Here is a 19,860-nt window from a genome sequence, read left to right as displayed (position 1 = left end):
GACTCGCCTCGCACGGTCACACTGTGCACACTGCTGGCGTCGCAGAAGACAGCTACTATACCAGTGTACTTGTATAATTCGTTTGTATCATGTCTCGTGCAATGTTGTCGCAAAATACACAAACTTTATATTTTGATCGGATGTCCACCTATCCGCCATTTTGATGCCCAAACAAGAAACACTGTACCCGGCGTGGGCCCGAGCGTACGAGCTACTGTCATTTCGCAAAATCGTGCGAGTTGACGACCGAGCGGCGTGCGAGTGGTGTGGTGGGGGAAGGCAAGTAGCGAGTAAAAACAAAAAATGTTGAAGTAACTCGAACGCGTGCAACTGTCCCACTCGCACATGACAGTAACTCGTATGATGCGGTCACACGTGCGTAGTAGCTGCAGCTCAATAACTGACTCGGTCAGCTCGCATGTTAGCTCGCACTGTGTAACCTAGGCTTAGCATTCAGTAAGCTCTTCTTTTCGGGTAAGTCGTAAAAGCGACTGAGGGCAACACTTGTTTAGTGTTGCAGTCAGTCGCAGTGACATACTTGTTGTCGTGTATCCGATTCTCGCTCGAACCTTGGCTTTGTCTGTGGGCATATACGCTCGTGCTAAATAAACCTAAATTAATTAATTTTAGTGTTTTATTACTCCAAAAACATAACAGTTTTGGCGACGAGAAATTTGGAAGTGTGCAGAATATTAAATTACACAAAAATTAAGTGGATTAATAACATAATTATTATTCTGAATCAAAGACCTTGTTTCTGAAATCTGAATTGATAAGCAACAGTGTGAAGTTGGCGCGATTTGCAACCGCATTCCTGAGTTCGCTATGTCAAAAATTATTACAAATGAGTGTATCCGAATCTGATTTCTATTCAACCGAGAATGAAGATGAAGATGGCGGCAGTAGCATCGGAAAGGAAAGAATAATAAAAAGTGAACAATTAACGAATAGATCTTGGATTTATAAATTAAATAAAAAGCAATTACAAGAAAAATTAAAACAACTAAAAATATATTTTACGGAGGGACAAACGGTGGATGAATTGCGTCGAATACTAAGTGATTATTGTAAACAAAAAACATCAACAAAGAAAAATACTAAAATGACAAACTACAGTTTGAATCTATTTGACGGAGATAATTGGAAATGTTTCGAGCAGCAATTGGAATGTATTATATTACTTAATGAGGTCGAAGAAGATAAAAAGGTGCCGTTGTTATTAACCAAGATTACGCCGAAAGTGTTAAATGTGTTGAATTGTTTGTGTTCGCCGAAAAATCCAACTTCGCTAACCTATGAAGCTTTATGTACAAAGTTACGCGATAAATATACACAAAAACAACCAACAGCTTTGGAACGGGTAACTTTTAGAAATAGAAATCAGTTACCAACAGAAACAATTGAACAATACGTACTTGAGTTACGAAAACTTGGTGGAAATTGCGATTTTAAAGATTTAGATGACCAAATTAAGGAAAAGTTTATTGATGGTGTCAATTCCAAGTTAATTAAGTTTGAATTGCTCAAAAGTGAGTCTAATAAGACTTTGGAGGAAACAATAACCTTGGCGAAAACAGTGGAATTTGCATTGTTACAAACAAACGATGGCAAACAAGGAAATGAGGTATCGGAGGTGTTTTTTAATGGACAAGGACGAAAAGGAAAAACATCACAAAATTATCAAAAATTTAGGAGCGACATTAGGAAGGAGCCGAGGTGCTTTTGTTGTGGAGCAACAAATCACGTGAGATCACAATGTACATTAAACAAAAAATATTGTTCTGAGTGTGGACAACAAGGACATATATTTAAGATGTGTTCGAGGAATAAGAAAATAAATAAGGCCTACACTGTGGAAAAAGAACAGCCAAAATCTTCTGAGAGTGAAGAAAAAGCCAGTGACGAAGAATTAATTGATCATATGTTTGATGACATGACAATTTATTCAGTAAATGTGAGTAGCATACCACCACATTTTATTACAATAAATGTAGGGGGACATTTATTAAACTTTCAACTAGATACGGGATCAGAGGTGACCGTGATACCATTTGAAGATAAAAATCTGTATTTTCAGCAAGAAGATATTTTCCCTTGTAACGTCTGGTTTAAAAATTTTGATCAAAGTCTGACAAAATCAGAAGGCATTTTAAAAAACCTTAATGTAACCTATGAGGACAATACTAAAAAGTTAAACATTTTTGTGGGAGCCAATAACATACCTCGCATTTTAGGGCGTGACTGGTTACATGCTTTTAATATGTGGCCCCCAAACTTTTTGAAACCAAACCATATTAATGTTAATGAAATAAACTGTGATAAATCTATTTCAGAAGCCGAGCAATATGTAAAGGAAAAGTTTGCAAAGGTATTCAGTCCAGGTTGGGGCAACTTTAAAGGTGAAACCATCAAGTTAAAGTTAAAACCGAACGCCGTGCCTAAATGCCACCCAGTGCGTCGGGTTCCATATGCTCTTAAAGAAAAGGTAAATTTAGAAATTTCCCGGTTATTAGAGAATGGTAGAATTGTTCCAGTGGAATATAGCCAGTGGGGAACACCTGTGGTACCCATACTAAAACCAGATGGTTCAGTGAGGCTCTGCGGTGACTATAAAGTTACACTTAACCCTAACTTGGAGGTTGATCATTTCCCATTGCCCCACATAGATGAAATTTTTGACACCTTAAAAAATGGACAGTACTTTTGTGAACTAGACCTAAAAGAGGCTTATTTACAGGCGCCTCTAGACATACAGTCACAAGAATTAACTACAATTGTTACAGAAAATGGAACTTTTCAATATCAATATTTACCTTATGGTGTGAGTACTGGGCCTGGATCATTTCAGCGTCTTATGAGTAATAAACTTTCACAGATATCAAATACTATTGTATTTATAGATAATATTTATATTTGTGGTCAAACTGTCGGTGACCTATTGGAAACACTATGTAAAGTGTTAACAAAATTACAAGAATGTGAGTTCAAGTTAAAGTTAGAAAAATGTAAATTTTTCAAAACCAGTATTGATGTTTTTGGTTTCAGAATAACAAAAAATGAAATCAATGTTATTAAAAAAAATATTGAGACATTATTAAAGTGTGAAGCACCAAAAAATATAACAATGTTAAAATCATTCTTGGGAAAAGTTAACTACTATGCTAGATTCTTAAAAAACATGGCTCATATTTTAGTACCATTGTATGAATGTACACAGAAAAACAAATTTAACTGGACAAAGGAATGTGATAAAGCATTTAATTTAATAAAAGAGAAATTAACTTCACTGGAAAGTTTAAGACATTATGATCCTAATTTAACACTCATTCTAACATGTGATGCTTCTCATACTGCATTAGGGGCTGTGTTATCAAATAGAGATTTAAATGGGGTTGTTAAACCTATTGCATTTGCTAGTAAAAAATTAAATTCCACAGAGCAGAAATATTCAGCGATAGACAAAGAGGCCATGGCAATTATATTTGGTGTTACTAAATTTTATAATTACACTTATGGCCGCACATTTGAACTCGAAACTGATAATGCAGCATTGGTTAGGATCTTTGGCCCAAACAAAAGTATACCAAAAATGGCAGCAAAACGGCTACAACATTATGCGATATTTTTGTCGGCATTTAACTACAAAATAAGACACATTAAAACTAGCATTAATCCAGCGGATTTCTTATCACGGTTAAATATAGATAACCAGGAAATTTTAGACATGCATCCATTATGTGAACATGCCAATATTAGTAATATTCATTATATAAATAATTCAGAGGTAGAAAAGCTTGACTGGAAATTAATACAAACTAAAACAAAAAAGGACTTGATTTTGTCAAAGGTAATTAGATATCATATAGATGGGTGGTCAGAAAAGAAAAATATTGAAAAAGAGATATTGCCTTATTATTATAAGAAAAATGAGCTCAGTTTAGATAGGGAATGTTTGTTCTGGGGATACAGAATTATCGTTCCAACTGACTTGCGTGAATCGATTTTAGCAGAACTACATAAGAGTCATTTTGGTATTGTACGCATGAAACAGTTGGCACGATCTTTCTTTTGGTGGCCGAATTTAGACACAGATATAGAGAGTATAACAAAAAATTGTGTAACATGTTTAAGTAATCACAAAAATCCACAAAAATGTCAGATTAAATCATGGCCAGCCCCGCCCTCTGTATGGTATAGAATACATGCAGATTTTCTTGGGCCAATTTATAATAAAATGTATCTTGTCATTATTGATAGTTACTCGAAGTGGCCAGAAGTGTTTGAAATGTCAAATATTGGAGCAACCAAGACAATTGAAATTTTTAAAGGCTTATTTTGCCGTTTTGGATATCCTGTTCATTTGGTTACAGACAATGGCCCCACTTTTACAAGTTTAGACTTTGAATCATTTTGTAAAAACATAAATGTAAAGCATACTTTTTCGCCACCATATCACCCGGCAACCAACGGGGCTGCTGAACGATTTGTTGAAACCTTTAAGACACATGTTAAAAAGATTAAGGAAAGTGGAAAATCTTTAACATCAGCTATAAATCTATTTCTTTTTGACTATAGGAGCATGCCGCACAATATTACTGGAGTGACACCTGCCAAGCTCATGCTTGGTAGAGAGTTTAGAAGTAGATTTACAATGCTGAGGCCTCCACCTATAGTAGAAAAGTCATATGACATTCTAGAAAAGCAGTCAAGATTAACAGCGGGGAAGAGAAGAGTAGTGTTTAAGGTTGGCGAAAAGGTAATGGTTAAAGATTATCGAAAAGGGCGTAGTGCCTGGATTGCAGGTGTTATAGTTGAAGAGTCCATTCCTGACACCACTTACATAATTGATGTGGATGGATGTAAATGGAAGAGGCATGTTAATCAAATGTTAAGTTGTAGCAATAGTTTAGAAGAATAAACTATTCTTTGTATTATAATGCATGTATTGCACGACGCCAAGAACCTTTGGTTCGTAGGACTTCCCTCAGGATGTGTGCAATGCATGAATCTGAGAGTTAACTCTTGTAACATACCTATGTAATTATTGTTAGCCATTCAGTTGTACTTACCTTTATATATACTTTCTAGTTTGGAAGATTGTAACTAAACTTTCATTGTTGATATTATTAATACTTGTAGTTTGCTTAGTTAATAAGTGTTATGTTATTACCATTATATTTTTAATTACTCATTAAGGGGGTGAAGAGCTGTCGTGTATCCGATTCTCGCTCGAACCTTGGCTTTGTCTGTGGGCATATACGCTCGTGCTAAATAAACCTAAATTAATTAATTTTAGTGTTTTATTACTCCAAAAACATAACACTTGTCATAGCAATAATCCAGTTTAAGTCACATAACAGTTATATAATTATTAATTAGTATAGTGCAATAACTACAGTGACACCTATGACAATAGTTAGCTAACTAATTGCTAATTAAATGTTTGAAATGTAGGTCATTTTCGACTAACGTGCACAGATTATTGCAAATATGATATTAGGTACAATCGCCTGCAACCTCTACTCGTCCAGCGGGCTTTGTGGCTCACGATCTGGAGGTCCCGGGTTCGAAATCTGGTAGGTCACAAAAATCACTTTGAGATCTCTAGTTTGGTAAGGACATTTCAAACTGATCAACCTGATTGTCCGAAAGTAACATGATTCACGCCTTGGAGGACACATGAGCCATGTCAGGGGCCTTTAGCGGCTCAACAGTAATCCTGTCACCAGGGCTGATGAGATCGGCCGCTGATCTCACAACTGAGACTACAGAAGAAGACTGTCAGGTCTTTGGAAAGCATTCTAAGTCCTTCCCTGGATTTTGTTCTATTTAATGCCAATTTAAGGCAAGAAACAGACAACATGATTTCTTTCGCTTTTATAATATTAGTATAGATAAACATTTAACTGGATTACACGAAAATTGACAAAGAAAACGAAGCTCTACCGCTCAGTAATTGTCAACCATGATTACAACTAATGATTCATAATACATCAAGAATTTTCAATACATTAATCAGCCTTTAGAAATTAATGAAAGGTTATTGTCTTGATATTCCAGTAAGATCCGCACGCAAATTTATGATATTAATTTCACTTCAGTATCAATTAACTTCAACCGACATGGCATGGCAACAGAGTAACTTATTTTAAATTATTATAGGGAGATGCCGCGGGAGCATAGTCGGTTGGACTTAAATATGCACAAAACGAAACGTTTTACTGGGGCAACGAACGTATTGTAAAACTTTCCTCGTCATTCATTGCTTCTTTGTTATCGCGCAACCACAACTAGCACTTGTGTTTCTACGCAATGAACGGCGGGTAAATCGATATGCCAATCCAGCCAAAAAGTTTGTTTGTTTGTATACTCTTTATTGCTTTGGAATACAAAGAAAATTTACATATAATTAGAAAGTAAAGTAAAGTAAAGTTTTAAAGTCTTAGTGCGGCCGCTTCACATGCCGATGTGAGTTAACAGGCGACATGCGGACTCGTGTAATTTAAGAGCTGATATCCCCCTTGATTCTATGATCTGTGGCATGACACTAGAGTTTGAAACTCACAGAGTCTTTTAATTGAATTAACGAATGCCAGACTTGTCGGAAAATACGATTACTTGCTTAATTTTGACAGACAAAGGTGTAAAACTAACTTCTTCCGTAGGAGGTAATCCCTGATACTTACCTAGGCATATCCATGAGGCGCACGGCGGAACGGAAAAACAAATATGTACCTGAAACAAAAAAAACATATTATGATATTGATGATCTATAGTAGGTATAATACATATTTGGCGTCGAGGGTGTGCTGCCGCCAAAGGAGGTTTACGGGGTACCGAACAGAGCATATAGTACCCCGCTAGCCACAAGTTGGTAGTGTGACTAGGAATCGACGATCCAACGGTGTAATGTTGGAAGTTGTATATATGCGTCTTGCTGTGTAAACTTCGATATCGCGTTTCACGACTGCTTCAAGACTGCATTATTGAATGTGGCGCCATCTGTTGCATGTGGGCGGAACTAGCTGGCCAACTAGTTGGGTCCGCCACACCTATAAGTAATAACTTCTATGCTCTTCTGGCAGCGAATTTAAAACTTAGAACACGTTCAGCTGCTTTTCCTACCGGGCATACCGTATCCGACAGAGGGGTTGTGTCTTTCACAGCCTATCACATAAAATATACATGGCCATACTAATTTATTTTTTTAATGTGTTAAGTGCAATACAGAGTTTTTGTATTGTATTGTATGGCCGTAAAGTGGCTATGGAATTTGAGAAGCAGTAGAGCTATCGTAGTTATCTGTTTGCAGGAGTAGTAGTAGTAAAAAGAGAGCGGGAATGAACCGGCGACGGTCGTCATACATAATGCGCATTAGTGTCTTTCCATCCTCTTTCTTCTCTTCCGTGGTGTTTTTTCATACTAATCTAGCCTTCAAGATTCCACTGCTGGGCTTATTTAAAACTTCGTATCAACAGTGGCTGCAAGTTATTTTTGATTACTTGTGGCTCTAACCGCCCAATTTATTCGTCCCACTTATTTTTCTTATTCTTCACAAAACATATTAAGGTTAAAGGTAAGCAGTAACACCCTTAAGCTCGGAGGGAGTGAGTGAAGTACCTCATTACGCCTCCGAGAGGTAAAAACCTCTCACGCCTACAAAAAGGAAAGTAGAATTGCTAATTAAACGCCCGCATACCGTACCGACGGTAAATTCCAATTTTCAAAACAAACTATTCAAAAAAAGAACGTTGTATTAGAAAGTTGGCATTATATTGATGTAACATAAAATGAGTATGTAAGGTTTGTTTTGTTTCCCGCGTAAACAAAACAAAAGAACTTAGTTCCGAATTCAAATTCTGATACATGATAAACATAATAATTGATGAACGTGGATATTAGCATTTGTTTGTCTTATTCGGAACTGCGATGATTGCCAAGGGACTTCAAGAAAAGCACGATTATCTCAGCTGGGGTCGGAGTCATCATGTCCCCGGGTCCTAACCTAACCTAAACATTTGATACCTGTAGGGCTAACATGCTCATTTTATCGATCCTGACGATATAATTATGTCGATGCTATTGGTGCTAATTTGTGAACCCATATAAGTCATGTCGCGCTGTCAAAATACGAACAAAATCACGCAGCACGCACGTTAGGGAAAAAAAACAAACTTATCCATTTCGACAAAATTTATTCAATCGATCGACAATTTTATCACGTTGTGCATGTTAGCCCTGCTGGTGTTTCACAGAAGCGACTGCTTGTCATAGAATAAGGAATAATATTACGTATAGAACGGCAACTCTCCGCTCCCACCAGCGGCTGAGCTAGGTATACCTTAACTCGGTCGTACTTTAGTCTTGAATAGTGATGTGCCGGATCGTTAAAAATGTATATCCGCGGAGACGGATATTTAGTGTAAAGATCCGCGGATACGGATACGGATCTGTATTTTCTTAAACAAAAAGATTAAAGTTTTAGTTATTTCATTGTTATAAAAGTGATATTTTATCTTGCTTTCATTATAAAGATCTATCTATCTAAATGTTTGCAATATAAAGGTGCCAAATATTTGATTTTAAGATATAAAAACAATCTGAATGGTATTTTATAGCATTTTTATTTAATAATTCTACTTAATCACCTGAAAAAGATCAGTAAAAGATCCGCGTGAAAAGTAACGGACACGGATACGGATTTTTATTTTATCTCGGATATCCGCGGATACGGATACGGATATTCGGAACATCACTAGTCTTGAATCGTATGGGCGTCAGACGTCACACACACAGAGGCGCGTGTACGATAACGTCAATGTGTAACGTCTGTGTAAAGCGAGGTGTTTTGTACGAAGTGTCGGGTGTGTTTCTCTGAGGTTCCGCGATGAGAAAGAAGCTCAATACAGGTTAGATCAATATACCTCCAAAACGCATTTTTCGGGTATGTGGGTTTCCTCACGATATTTTCCTTCTAATATAATAATACATAAGTATAAATTAAAGTTATAGTAGTTTATTATTTACGGTGAGGTCCAAGTTTGTAAATGTTTATTTCCTTTTGGTGGTTGCCTGGAAGAAATTGCTCTAGAGCAATAAGGCCGCCCAAATTGTACTGTATTCATGTGTTATGTCTGATTGTTTAAATGTAGTTTTGTGCAATAAAGTATATTTGATTTGATTTGAGGTGTGGGTACTTAGTTCATCTTGGATGGATGACCTCTGACCACCCTGATTGGCACATATGTTGTATTATAACTGAGATAGTACGGTCATGAGTACTAATATGTCACTTTGAAACCATGTCACATTAACTTTTTTGACAAATAAAACCGCAAGTCTCATTAAATGTCAAATATGATAGTGCGACAGGGTTCTAAAGTAGGTACATGATATTGCTCTCGACTGTACACACGACCTTTGAAGATTATCTTTATAATCTGTGATCACATAATTCGTACTAAGATCTCATGACCTTTGACCGAATCCGAAAACAATAACCGGATAGTAAACAACTATGTATTGATGTATAATTATGTTACTATAGTAATACAACGGATAAGTCGAACTTGCGTTTACGAAAGTTTACATAATATTTACATATATTTCAAAAATATATTTATTCAGTAGGTAACATAGTTACACTTTGAATCGTCAATTTTCACACAACGAACGTCACATCCGCCTAAAACTACTGAAGCTTCTCACAACCCGTATAGCCGGGGAAAAGAAGCTGCAAGAAAAACCTCGGCACAGGGCTCTTGACGTTCTTTAAATATATAAACTTAAACAGCCTATATACGTCCCCTCAATCAACCGGAGGGGATATGGAGCATATTCCAACACGCTGCTCCACTGCGGGTTGGTAGGATGTTTTTTTTACGGCTAATAGCCGGGATCAACAGCTTAACGTGCCCTGCGCAGCACGGATCATCTTACTCTTTCGGACAATCAGGTAATTCAAGCCTGCAATGTCCCAGACAAAAGACAGTCTCATAAAGTGATTTCGACAATGTCCCGATCGGGAATCGAACCCGGACCTCCAGATCGCGAACCCAAAGCTCTAACCACTAGAACACAGAGGCCGTGTGACATAATAATTATGATGAACACAAAATTTTGAATGATGTCAAACATTCTGACATTTGCCCTTATAAGGTAATCATTTAAAATTGCGCAAAGGCAGCTGTTCAGTGATTTATGAGTATCGTTATTATGAATTAATACATCATATAAATATTTGCCTGTATAAGTATGTAATCTTAAGTTGTTATATTGTAGTTTTATGCTGTAAAGTTTGTAAAAAACGATAAAAAATAAAATTTACATTCTATACAGGATGTTAGTGACATCGTAACGACTGCTGAGAGGGATGATTCCGACCATGATTCTGAGTTGATATCAAGTGTGTGCACACATACACACGCGTAACATAACATTGGGTTGGCTAATCCAATCAATCAATCAATCTGGATACTAAGTTATAAGGAGCTAACATAAACACATATAAGATAACGCCTATTTCCCGTTGGGGTACATATTTTTAGTCCAAATCCTGGGAACAGAGACACGTGTATTAAAATGGAGTTTTCCAGGTCACACAAGATACTTGTATAAATCCTGCATGGATCCGATTTACATTATGTAAATCCTCCAGAGTCCTATAAATCCGCTGAATAATTCCCACATAAGTCCATTTTCTCATAACCGTCTTAAGTATCGTATGTTTAAGGCTAGACAAATTAGACTTGGAACAAGTTTCAGACGTTTGAGTCTAGGTTCAATGTTGCAGTCATCGCCGATGCAACCAAATAGACGCCTAGCCTAGCCTTTTACAAAACGAAAAGTAAACCAATACCATCGCGGCCGCACCGCGTGCTGCGCGAATTATATCGAGGGTGTCTACATAGACAGGTTTCGCTGCGTCTATTGGTCGAAGCCCTCGATATAATTCGCACCGCGCGACTCGGTTGTCGTGCAGACCCGGCTGGTTCAAAATAGCTACCTATAGTTCGCGCCCGAAAGATGACATGGATTTTAATGGAACTGTTAACAAGGCATAACAATTCCATGCAGAATCTGTGAATCCTTTCGTGACGAGGACTATATTTTAACCAAGGTATTTTCTTTAGTCTTCGTTTTGGAATAGGGCAGCTAATCCAGGTCTGATTTTTTGCATGGAAATCATTGTGTCAACCAGCTGAGGGAGGAAGGGGGCGAGGGGAGCGGGACGCTGCGTTCTGATTGGCTCACGGCCTAACCTAACCTAACACGGCGACAGCACACGGAAGTGGTCGCAATTGCGCGAACGTTACCGGGCGGCATTTTATATCTGACACATTTGTCAGATGTGTAAACAGATCAACAGACCCTGCGGCACGATGGGTGGTGATGGAGTCTCGACGTGCCGGCACAGTAGCAGGAGAGTAGGATGAGTAGTAATAGCGAAGGAAACAGTAAACACCAACAGGAATACATCATCATCATCAGCCCATTAACGTCCCCACTGCCGGGGCACGGGTCTTCCCTATAGATGGATAGGGAGATCGGGCCTTAAATCATCACGCGGGCCCAGTGCCGATTGATGGTTATTAACGACTGCTAATGCAGCCGGGACCAACTTAACGTGCCTTCCGAAGCACGGAGAAGCTCGAGATGCTACATAAAATACGATGAAGAATTTATGATCACAATTAAAGTTAGTGGGCACGGCCAGAGCTAAGCAATATGTGTTGCTCAAGGTCCGGGATATAATGCGTCAGAGCAGAATATAAGGAATTGCGAAATGGAATAATAATTTCGAAATTTAAAAGGATTAACGGTAAGAAGGAAAGGCCAGTATGTGCAGAGTTTGTACTTTGCTACAACCCAAGTCTAGAGGTTCCACCGTCGATGCTCGATTCCATGCCTAAGCTTGCAGCTTTAGCCACAAGAAGTAATTGAACACGTCAAGTTCGTATTTTGCTTATCGGAATAATCCTGTAACTGGTTTCAAACTTGGATACTGAAGGTTGCTGGACTGCTAATCTTTGGATATTGCGGATATCCTCTTATTAAAATAACGTTAAACGTTTTATATCCAAGTTCAAGAATCTGATGGAAAGCGATGATGTGGTTCAAGATTTTTCTATACATAATACATATTACGTGTAATATATATATAAACGATTAACTATAATACAAATACCCAAAGGTTGACGTTCAAAACGAAAAATTATATTATTTAATTTTTCCCCCATTTTTTTCTAATTTTTCTTTTTTTTTAATTTTTCTTTTTTTTAATTTTTCTTTTTTTCTAATTTTTTTTTGCGCTCCATCTAGAGGGCCTCATTAGTAACCCAAAAATAAAAATCTCCCCCGTGTATAAAAAATTTTACGGTTTAGGAGATAATATAGATTCCTGCAGACACCTCCTAATTTAATTTTAAGTTATACGCTTCAGTCTCTTATCCACCGAAAAGGAAAGGGACGGATAATTGACAACTGTTATTTTTAAAACGAATGAATAATCCGGGCGAATAAAATAGGCATCTCACTGATATGCAACACGTGTACTGTCAACTTAATTCTGTCGGGTTGTTGATCAATATTAAATTATGGGAGGGATATTTGTGTTCCATAAAATTTCTATCAGTCGATTGCCCGTCCCTTTCCTTTTCGGTGGTTAAGAAAATGACAGGTATAACTTAAAATGAAATTAGATGTGGGTGTACTGGTATCAGCACAATTTTATATTTTGTATATTACTTGCGTATTATGATAATATATTTTGTATCTTTTTTAGATTATGCCAAACGCCCTGGCCTAGGACAATCCGGACGTTGACCTGTACAGCTGTTCCGTGGCCAAATTCACAGTTGTGGTATTTCGCTATTGTTCTAGTTAAATAATAATAATTGTTATGTCTCATATGTGTTTGTTTCAATCGAATTGGTTTTTACTGTAATGGCTGTATGTAAAACTGTAAAAATAAATAAATAATTTTACGCAAACATAGAAAGGCGGTTGAACTGCATGCTTCACCCGTTGTCATAAGTAACCACGGTGGAGCATTTGCAGGATCTGCAACCTATGAAGGTTGCTGGTTGCTCCGACTTCACAAATACAAATGTACTTTATTGCATAAAAATAAAAAGAAATAATTACAAGAAGACTCTTGACTAGGTACATGGCAAATGGCGGCCTTATCGCTTAAAGCGATTTTTTCCAGACAACCATGAGGTGAGGAAAAGTGTAAAAATTTATATTGAAAGATTGCGGGTACAAACTATAAGTACAACAAGTTCACAATTCGCGTAAGTTCGCAATTTAGATTCCAACATTGTATTCAACAAAATACTATCCTTACTTTTTATTTGATAGATTTAGAAGTCGATTTTCTTTTTAAATTACTTTTTCAGACCTTTCGAAGGCTGTGAGCATGAGATATCATTCACTATCTGCTATGCGTAAAGGTGTCAATACACATTATCCTTAAAAAGAACCAGATATCCGAAATAACATTCCGCCAGTAAATAAATTATCATAGCTGTCGGAATCAATAATGGGTAAAAGAATATGGATTTACGTATCCTTGGAAAAAAGGTACTTAATCTGTCAGGTCTAATCCCGTTATTATTATTTTTTGACGTGAGTTGTTGTAGATTTGCCGTAAATGGAAGGACGGACAAATGGGGAGCGCTTAGGGCTTTCACCCGGTACAAAATTTAAGAAAACAGGCCCAGTAGCGCGCGAATCTCGGCTCAGTAGGCTCTGCACGGTAACCGCGCCTTCGACCAATACACGTTTGCCGTCCATCTCACATATCATATATATCTCGTATCCTATAACACAAGTCTCAAGTAAGAACTTAGCTTAGGATACGATGGTTTATTCTATTTTAGAAATAATGTAAAACCATGTAAAATTGTAAATGTGTATGTTAAGTAAGCTGTAGATATTTTGAAAATAAACAATTTATTATTATTATTAATATCTACGTAGATAGCATTCGTATCGTTTATTGGTCGAAGCGCTTAATATAATTCCAGCCGCGCGCGACGCGGTTGTCATTCAGGCCCAGCTGGGCGTCGTTTGAGAGGATAATATTTGAAAGACTTTATCGACCCTAGTGGAATATAAGCGCTGAATGAGGGAAATCGTCGACCACGCGGGGTTTTTATCACAACTTCCAATTACAACCACCAACCTTGATATTCGTACCGCCCATCTGGGCGGATGGATGGATGGGTTCGTTAAGGTGTTGGTACCGGTTACTACTCACTGATGTAAGTAAGTAGTCGTTACATGAGCCGTGTTAGGGGCCTTTGGCGGGTAAATAGTAACCCTGACACCAGGGTTGATGGGGTTGGTAATCCACCTCACAACCCACACGATAGAAGAAGATGGATAAAACCGGTTCGATCCCAGGAACCGGACTTGCACCAATCCGTTATTAATTTATCTTACGTGCGTCAGTAACAGAGTTGTCTTGGTCATTGATCATTACAGACGGCGATACGGTCATCTACCACGGAGGTTTAACAGAACCACAACATAAAGGTCGGTAAGGCGTGGGTCCTTAGTTCATACATACAACATCATCATCATCATCGGCCCATTAGCGTCCCCACTGCTGGGGCACGGGCCTTCCCTATGGATGGATAGGGAGATCGGGCCTTAAAACCATCACGCGGGCCCAGTGCGGATTGATGGTTATTAACGACTGCTAATGCAGCCGGGACCAACGGCTTAACGTGCCTTCCGAAGCACGGAGGAGCTCGAGATGAAAACTTTTTTTTGTGGTCACTCATCCTATGACCGGCCTTTGCGAAAGTTGCTTAACTTCAACAATCGCAGACCGAGCGCGTTTACCGCTGCGCCACCGAGCTCCTCAGGGTATTCTGATTGGCTGAAATTCGCCAAAATAGCAAGTAAAATTTCAAGACAACTGTAACAAGGAAAAAAACAGTGGGCATCATAAAATGTAAAAACAAGCGAATAACGGATTCTAAGTTGCAACCATAATGGTCGTCTCAGGTTGCACAATGTGCATCTTAGCTCGGTTGGGTGATGATAGCCTCGTTTTCATCTGTTTAGCTAGTGGAGCAAGCGAAATTTTAACTTGCCTTTTTTGCTGGACTAGGAGTAAAAAAGCATAGAATGCGTAGAGGTACTCAAAGGCGCGTGAGTTGATTGAAGGAATATTCAGGGTAAAATGTGATAGTGTAATGTCAGTCTGTTTCCTGTGTTGTCTCTGACATGTCCAGAATTATAATAATTGGTATGTTTTAATTTAGAATTTTTGTGGATTGCGAGGTGGATTACCAACCCCATCAACCCTGGTGTCAGGGTTATTACTGAGCCGCCATAGACCACTGATATGACTCATGTAACGACTACGTACTTACATCAGTAAGTAATAACCGGGACCAACGGCTTATCATGCCTTCCGAAGCACGAATCATCTTACCTACTAATTACTATTTCTATGTTAATAAATATTGTATCTGAAAAGTTAAACTTTAGAGGATGTATGCATACCTACTATTAGCATAAGGCCTGCATTAGTTAACCTATAGCACACCCCGGACAGTTCATATAAAAAACCTCGTTTTACACAGACAGCACACACTGTGTGTGTGACGTGAGAGGGGGTGGGGGGAAGTGAGGTAAACCTAGCCCAGACGCTGGTGGGGAGCGGAGAGTTGCCGTTCTATAAGTAGTATTATTCCTTATTCTATGCCTATAGTTAAACAATAAATGCATTTGATTTTATTTGTCCTCTCCAGTATGATGATTTTCTATTAGGGTCGTAGGCTGGTGACTTGTCAAGTTGTCACAATAAAGTCCATCATATCCTTCTTAGGACTTCAATACCAAGAGTTTCACTCCTACTTAAATTCCCATAACCTAAACTCTGCCGACACCAATAGGGATTACAAGCGTGACTAATGAATGTACAAAACAATGCCTTGCCAATTAGACGATTCTCATCGAAATTTGATACTTTGAATGAACTTGATACCTAGTACCTATCTAACAACTTACCTAACTGGGCACCCTCAGGCCTGTTGTCTTAAACGTTGTACCGGGTGAGAGCCTTCAGCGCTTCCCATTTGTCCGACCAACTAGTTAATGCCATTTGCGGCAAATCTAATATAAGTCACGTCAAAAAAAATCTTATCTTAACGTTCAAGTTCAGTAGAAATCAATAAAGTTGAACCGAAATGAAAACGAGGCTTATCCCCGCTGCCGCGGCTCCGCAATCGCGACAATAGCGAAGTATTGACATAAACATAGCTAACATGCTTGTGTTGTGGTCGCATAGGATATTCTATTTCTATTATTTCTTATTTTATAATATCTTCTATGCTGTACCAGGGGCGAATAAATAGAAATAATTATGAGCTGCTTATCTTCAGTGGCGGCCTTAGGGTGGTGCGAGGGGTGCGGTCGCACTGGGCGCCGTTTTAGGGGGGGGGGGGGGGGGTTTACCAAAATCACCAAAGACGGAACCACCCTGGCTAGCAGTGCCGGATCTACAGGGGAGTAACTGGATTGGGCACACCTGCCCTGTGAATTAGACCTTTTCGGGGCAACATAAAACTCAAACAATCGAAAAAAAACTGTGTTTTTTGTGGGGCACCACCTAAATATTTCGCTAGGGCTGTCACTGCTTATCTTCCCCGTGGCTATACGGCTCACCACCTATCACATTGGTCTAACAGAAAGCTCGATGAGGCGTGGGGACTTAGTTCATCATACGATGGATGTACGGTCACGGGTATGTATACACTTTGATACCATGTCACATCAAGTATTTTGACAAATTAAACCGTAAATCTCATTAAATCTCAAATACGATAGTGCGACAAGGTTCTAAAATGGATACATGATATTACTAATGACTGTACCTCTGACTACCCCGCGATATAATCGTCTTCTTCTTTGCGAGTCGATGGCGATCGAAACTAATTTTTTGCTGACCAACAATTGGCCACGCTTACGGCATTGTCAGTGGCTTCGTACAGGTCTTTAATAGTGCAGGTGTTAGGGCACTTAGGACAGCACAAAAGGTGAGCCATAGTTTGTGGTGATACTCCACATTCGCAATCATCGCAACCATCAACCAGGTATCCCCACCTGCAGAGATTATCCTTGCAGCGGCCAACCTGTGTCCGGAGCCTATTTAAAGACTTCCATGTGGGCCACGCTAGATTACTTCCAGGCGGGAGACATAGTCGTGAGCTATATGAATGGTGTGTTATGCTAAGATGGTTCGGTCATGAAAAGAGAATGAATAAAAGGGAATAAGGTTCGCTCCCTATAACATAGGATTTAACATATGGGTTAACAACCTCATCAACCCAGGGGTAAGGATTACTATTGAGCCGCCAAAGGCCCCTGACATGACTCATGTAACAACTACTTACTTACATCAGTAAGTAGTAACCGGGACCAACAGCTTAACGTGCCTTCCTAAGCACGGATCATTTCACTTTCGGACAATCAGGAGATCAGCCTGTATTGTCCTAACCAAACTACGGATCACAAAGTGATTTTTGTGATATGTCCCCACCGGGGTTTCAACTCGGGATCTCCGGATCGTGAGCCGAACGCTCAAACCACTGGACCACGGAGGCCGTTAATCTTACTTTCAGACAATCAGGTGATCATGTGGTGTATTTGCTTCCACAGGCGTAATGCCATGCCGTGTGCTATGGTGTGTTACAGGCTTTATGTTGTAAAGGATACAATCCAATTAAAGCACATAATAACGGGTTCTTACCGCGTTTAAATGGGGATATGAGACTCCCGATATTTCGACACTGTTGCAAGTGCCATGAACCCGCCGCGGTAAGAACCCGTTATTATGTGCTTTAATTATGATAATGGCCCCGATTCCTGCAAACACCGCCTAATTTTATTTTAAGTTATATCCGTCATTTTCATATCCGTCGAAAAGGAAAGGGACGGATGATTCACAGCTCTTAATTTTAGGAAGAATGATTGACTGACGTAAAATTTTTAGACGGTTGGTTTAGATTTGTGCTTAAAATTGACGTGTGTTCCATAAATTTTATGCTTGTCAATTACCCGTCCCTTTCCTTTTCGGCGGATAAGAAAATGACAGATATAACTTAAAATAAAATTAGATGGTATTTACAGGAATTAGCACCAATAACCGCGTAAACTTAAAACAATGTACAATCCAATTGTCGATTCAGGAAGATAAGCTGAATGCGTTCTATGTTTTTATTCACCAGCATAGTAACAAACATTATTAAGCACTTGCTAAATTAGCTTGAACTTTGCTCCTCTCAAATAACATTTATATTAGAATTTATGTTTTCAGTTTGGTACACAAAGTAAGTCACCGAATGAATTTCCCATTACAGGGAACGGTAAGTTACAAAGATCATAGAAACAAGGGAGATATGCTATCAGTGCACCCGCGTGAGAGCCTTCAACGCTACCCATTTGTCCGGCCAACTAGTTTATGCCATCTGCGGCAAATCTACAATAAGTCACGTCAAAAAAAAGAAGCTATCAGTACTAAATTAAACGAGTCTGCATGTCACCTGTTAACTCACGTGGAGTGTGAAGCGGACGCACCAAGACACTGGCTAGACCGCTACATCGATTTACCCGCCGTTCATTGCGTACTAACACAAGCGCTAGTTGTGGTCACGCGATACTGAAGAAACAATGATGTGAGAAGTTTTATAACACGATCGTTGCCTTAAATAATATGCTCATTTTGTGCACATTTCGGTCTCACCGGCTATGCTCACGCGGCATCTCTCTGTATTAAAACTCTGTGGTGAGATAGAAGTTTTAATGAAAAAGTTTCAATGGCGTATTTAAATTCAATGAAACTTGCTCTCAATCCTACTTCATTAGGCACCATGGTTGCATCATCAGCGGGAAATTATTCGGGATTCAATTAACAACTTATATATTTATTTATCAATGTTCAAGTACTATCTTTACCGGATTATCCCAATACAATAGTACACTAGAAATACACATAATCAAAAATCATAAACAGCCTATATACGTTCAACTACTGGGCACAGGCCTCCCCACAATCAACCGGAGGGGGTATGGGGCATAGCATACTCCACCACGCTGCTCCACTGCGGGTTGGTGGAGGTGTTTTTACGGCTAATAACCGGGACGGACAGCCAATCAGGTGATTCAAACCTGAAAAGTCCTTACATAGGACAATCTCACAAAGTGATTCTGACAATGTCCTCATTGGGTATCGAACCCGGGCCTCCAGATCGTGAGCCTAACTCTCTAACCATTAGACCACAGAGGCTGTGAGACATATACATATACAAATCTTAAAGTAGGAACAGTTCTTCTATAGTCTGTCATTCATTCAGTGTGCCAGACACACAACTTTTGCTAGACAATTTATTTATTTAGTAGACAATTTATTTCAACCCAAATAGAGGTGACGTACAGTACAGATTGTCATTAAATAATGATGAAGTTTGTAGCAATTAAGGCAACAGGATACTCAATTCTGAACAGCACTTAGTTTATTCAGAGAACTTTGTTTTGTGGTTGTTTGAAATAGTTTGAATAGGGCGCCATGAATAATTTATGTAATGGTTTAGTTAATTTCTATCTATTGATGTCATAGTAACTAATTTATTACGGGTGGAGAAATTTCGCGGAGATTATATGAGGAATTAACATATAAACTCACGCTCTTAATCCCTAATGGGGTAGGCAGAGCCACAAGCAATCGAAGACAGCTTGAAGCCGCTTTTGTCACTAAGTCCGAAGTGGGTATGATGAATCGTGACTATTAACCTGTATAATGGATTATAATGTCACAAAGGACACAAATACTCTTGTCGGTTT

At 38.7% G+C, this 19,860-nt stretch overlaps 2 protein-coding genes across 5 annotated transcripts in view; one reads left to right on the top strand and one right to left on the bottom strand.

Annotated features, from left to right (window-relative positions):
* LOC126380508 (uncharacterized) overlaps positions 1 to 19,860 on the bottom strand; it is a 215,022-nt gene that overhangs the window by 186,675 nt on the left and 8,487 nt on the right. The gene's annotated exons all lie outside the window — the stretch shown is intronic.
* LOC126380176 (uncharacterized protein K02A2.6-like) lies at positions 569 to 5,239 on the top strand. 3 transcript variants are annotated; one of them, XM_050029447.1, is made up of 2 exons: positions 569 to 2,485; positions 4,576 to 5,239. In XM_050029447.1, the coding sequence occupies exons 1-2, from the start codon at positions 845 to 847 to the stop codon at positions 4,627 to 4,629; spliced, it is 1,695 nt and encodes a 564-aa protein (XP_049885404.1). In that variant the 5' UTR covers positions 569 to 844; the 3' UTR covers positions 4,630 to 5,239. The 3 variants fall into 3 exon arrangements, with proteins under 3 accessions (XP_049885404.1, XP_049885410.1, XP_049885403.1); XM_050029453.1 differs by having other exon boundaries at positions 569 to 1,954; positions 2,334 to 5,238; XM_050029446.1 differs by having other exon boundaries at positions 569 to 1,954; positions 2,334 to 5,237.

This window comes from Pectinophora gossypiella, chromosome 3 (genome assembly GCF_024362695.1).
Source record: "Pectinophora gossypiella chromosome 3, ilPecGoss1.1, whole genome shotgun sequence".
Taxonomy (NCBI): domain Eukaryota; kingdom Metazoa; phylum Arthropoda; class Insecta; order Lepidoptera; family Gelechiidae; genus Pectinophora; species Pectinophora gossypiella.
This window is presented reverse-complemented; position numbering and strand designations above follow the sequence as displayed.

What these genes read in the sequence shown, in the direction of transcription:
- LOC126380176 (XM_050029446.1), top strand. Translation starts at nt 2,855, where the DNA reads ATGAGTAATAAACTTTCACAGATATCAAATACTATTGTATTTATAGAT.